General features: G+C 33.9%; 1 protein-coding gene across 1 annotated transcript; it reads left to right on the top strand.

Moving 5' to 3' along the window:
- Positions 1 to 366: 366 nt before the first annotated feature.
- On the top strand, positions 367 to 3133 carry LOC138334806 (carbohydrate sulfotransferase 8-like). Its single transcript, XM_069283549.1, has 2 exons — positions 367 to 540; positions 914 to 3133. Exon 2 carries the CDS (start codon positions 1428 to 1430, stop codon positions 2676 to 2678), a length of 1251 nt encoding a protein of 416 aa, XP_069139650.1. The 5' UTR covers positions 367 to 540; positions 914 to 1427; the 3' UTR covers positions 2679 to 3133.
- Positions 3134 to 3979: the final 846 nt, after the last annotated feature.

Below are 3979 nucleotides of genomic sequence, written 5' to 3'. Positions count from 1 at the left end.
CGCTCACGACGACCAGCAGTCGATATCATCACAATCTATCTATATAGGCAATGGCTGCTATCTTATCCCATTTTCTTTAGGTCAATGAAATTATTTGAAATCAGCACAATACTTGTATTTATGATATCGACAAACAAATTAACCAGGTGTGTAGATAGATGTTTTTGTTTTGTGGTTACATGACACCAGTTTAACTTTTTGTTTACAAATATTGAACTTCTTGAAAACTACTAGGTAAAACGCGTACCCTGCCTTTAACAAAATAGTCAATATGAGTGACAGCTGTAACATTATTCTATTTATGATTTAAAAAGGGTGTGACACAATTAACAAATTGATTGGATAAACGTTTGTTATGATTGAATTACGCATCAGACACGAGTACAAAATCATACATAAGACTGCAGGAAAATGTTTCATTAGAGCGAAAATACCTCAAGATGTTGGCGTTCCGTAGACAATGGTGTATGCATGCCTCAGCATCTCACTTGTTGGTGACACTTCTTCTGGTAGTGAGTGCATGTTGTTTTTACCTCAGAGGTAATGTAAACTTATTTAAAAAATTGAAGAATTATATTGAAATCTATTTATGATTTGAACTGCATGGTCGAAATGTTGAATATATCATATTTAAATTAAAGCAATGCAATATTGTTTCTAAATAAAACGTTGCAGTAAAATATGTGGTGTAGATATACGATAACGCACTACACGAATTATACCGTCATAACAACAACATGTAAGGTATAGAATATCTATATATAAACTGTAACTATTGCGTATACATATAATCATTAAAGTTACATGTGTCTTAACTGGTCGAAAATTCTGCCATTTGATTTGTCTTCAGCAGTACCTAGAATTTTAAATATTCTTTGACATTGTCTCTCAACCATTTCCGTATATCATACAGGGTCGCTGTTGACGCTAACGTCACATCCGTTCACCACAAAGGTATATCGTGAGTCGTGGAGACGGCATCCTGATACAGAAATCAAGTCAAACGCGGTAAGTCTGAGTGAGATATTCAAAACGACGGTCAAGATCTGTTTACGCTGCCCAGTTTTGACCATCTAATATTTGCGGGGGTTTAAATTCACTAATTTTTCTGATTCCATCAAATTTGCCAAATGCCCTTCCTCGCGAATTTATGTATTTTCAAAAGTCCCATAGTACATGTACACATGAACAAAAACACGGGATGTCAAGCTAACATTAACCGCAGCGCATAACTTCAAAACATTAGATCACGAAATTAAACAAGTAGCAGTAAACACGCATGACAATGATGGCATATAGTTTGACACAATATAGATAAGCATTGGTATATCTGGAAAGTTTAAGATTATAAATGAATATGTTTAATCCTGTATCTTTTGTTTATTATTCTTATAACAAAGCCAATTCATTTGATATACTCGTTGAGTATGCATATACTGTTTTCAATTATGGCACACATTATTCTGAAAAATGAGAAAATAATTAAATGTTTCGATAACTGTTATTGTATTCTTTTAAAGGAAACAATGTACCATTTTGATAGCATTCACGAAAAACGGAAGCAACAGCTAGCCTTGGCTTGCGACAATCTAAAGTATTCTCATTCTTACTTGGAAGGATCCAGTGACCAGAACGCGAAACGAAACTTCCTTCTAGACAGAAACCACAATGTGTTCGTCTGTCGAGTAGAGAAAATCGGCTCCAAGTTTATTGTATCATTTCTACAGCAACTTGAAAAGAATCATATGCAGAGAATATTGGAGAAAGAGAAGAATAATTTCGTAAGAGAACAACTAATTGCTCGAAAACTTACCTTGGTGTCCGACCTACCCCATATCAGCTACACTGACATGCATTATTCTATTATTAAATCTTTTAAGTTTATGTTTGTCCGAGAACCATATGGGAAACTCGTTTCAGGCTATGTTGATAAGTTCTTGATGCCAAACACGCTATTCTGGTCTACAGTGGGAAGGTATGCATATAAAATTCAACATGGAACGGATATTAAATGCGGACATAACCTGTCTTTTCCGGATTTCTTACGATATGTGGTATACGTTGAGCACATTGGTGAACATACAAATCGTCATTTCACTTCTATCAATGATCACTGCCGACCATGTGATATTCCGTACGACTTCATTGGCAAAATGGAGACGTTTAAGGACGACTTTAAAACGTTAATGGACACATGGAACAATATATACGATACCAACGTGACATTTGGCGACTTTGAATCTGAGACAGCTTATGATAGGGCGATGTTTTATTCTAAGAGGCTATTTGGTATGAAATCGGGTATAGAGAAATGCGTATCATTTATGGAAGGGATGAAGCGAACTTGGATTGGCCTTCAGATTCAGGGAATTGTATCGAAATATTCACATTTCCCGTTTAGTAAGTCAGATGTTCCAGATATGAATCTTGAGCGCTTCCAGAAAGCTGTAAGTGATGCTATTAAAACAATAACCGATAAAGCCGCAGTGAACAATCAGAAACATGAGGCGGTCGTAGAGGCATATAGCCTCGTACCTTTACGAGATGTTATCAGTATAAGAGAACTAGTCCGAACGGACTGTAAACTGTTTGGCTATGATGATAGCCCAAATTTTATATTTGAAAAAAATAAAAGACGAAGGAATATTAGTCTGCAATATTTCAAAACATTCCACTAACTATGTAAATCATTGAATACTCAATATATATTATTTGGTATGATTAAACAGTTAATCCCAAAAAAACATCTGTAAATGTCATAAGTAAGATACTACAGAAAGGCCTTAAAATGATGAAAAAGAACATTATTAATCAGAAGTTCCAGTAAAGGAACTTTTTGTTTCATTAACTACATTAAAATGCAATTCTAGGTCAATTCAGGTGATATCTAGTGGATCACAATCGGAAAACATATCAAGGGCAGCAGAACTAAGAATTAGCACAGCTGTATATCGATGTTACATACAATACTACCAAGACAGGTACATGGGTTTGTTGAGTAGATCCGTATCTAGCCGGAAGGGAGGAGGGTAGTATTCGACAAGAGGCATTTAGTACTGACCTATCATTTTTCACAATGATTCAGACATAGACATAGTTTTGTAATTTTACGGTCGTGAAGTAAAAACATATCATGAAAATGGTTAAACATTGTTTTGTCTCTTTGACTTGAGTGATTCAATTTCAATACTCATATATATAGAATATTTTGTGTATGTTTGTAAGGTGCTATATCCGCCAAATACAAGTTATACATACATGCATTTCTATTACATTTATTTCCGGTATGAAAATCTACTGTCGGCTTTGACAATATTTCTGTTCATTTCTGATAACAAGTAGTATATAAAAATAACCCCGCATAATAAACAACACCACCAAATATCCATATGTTATACTTACAGTTTTGTGTTGATAATAGATCGATCATCGCCCTTAGTATTGTTTCCTACATCGGGTCTTTCAAAACATAATTCTGGTTCTAACTATGACGTTATGAAAACGTTTATCTGACACAAGAAGAATAAGCGTTGTGTAATAATGTATATAGTCTTCATTTCTAAAACATATTTTACTAAACAAAGGATATAAGCGGTAGGAATTCATTTTTTAAGTGGCAATAGAGTTCATAGTATATGCATTCAATACACCATCAGTAATATCAAACGATTAAAGTTAATTATTACATTGATCACATTATCATCGTTTTCATTGTACATATAATCAATTTATTTACGACGTTATATAGAGATCACACATTTACTCATTGATCAGTACTTGCAAAAAGTAACACCCTGCATTTTAAGCTGTATATTTATAACATAACATTATTAAAAATCCATAATGTAATGGCAACAAAATGTAAAATGTCTCCCTCCGACAAAAAGATACATTGTAATGAATACGACTATCACACAACAATGGAAAACAATGCCTGATTTGCATATCACTCTTTACCTTAAAGAAGTATATAATACTC

Source organism: Argopecten irradians, chromosome 11, assembly GCF_041381155.1.
Source record: "Argopecten irradians isolate NY chromosome 11, Ai_NY, whole genome shotgun sequence".
In the NCBI taxonomy this organism is placed as follows: Eukaryota; Metazoa; Mollusca; class Bivalvia; order Pectinida; family Pectinidae; genus Argopecten; species Argopecten irradians.
The sequence above is the reverse complement of the archived record's forward strand: the minus strand, read 5'-3'. Positions and strand labels throughout refer to the sequence as shown.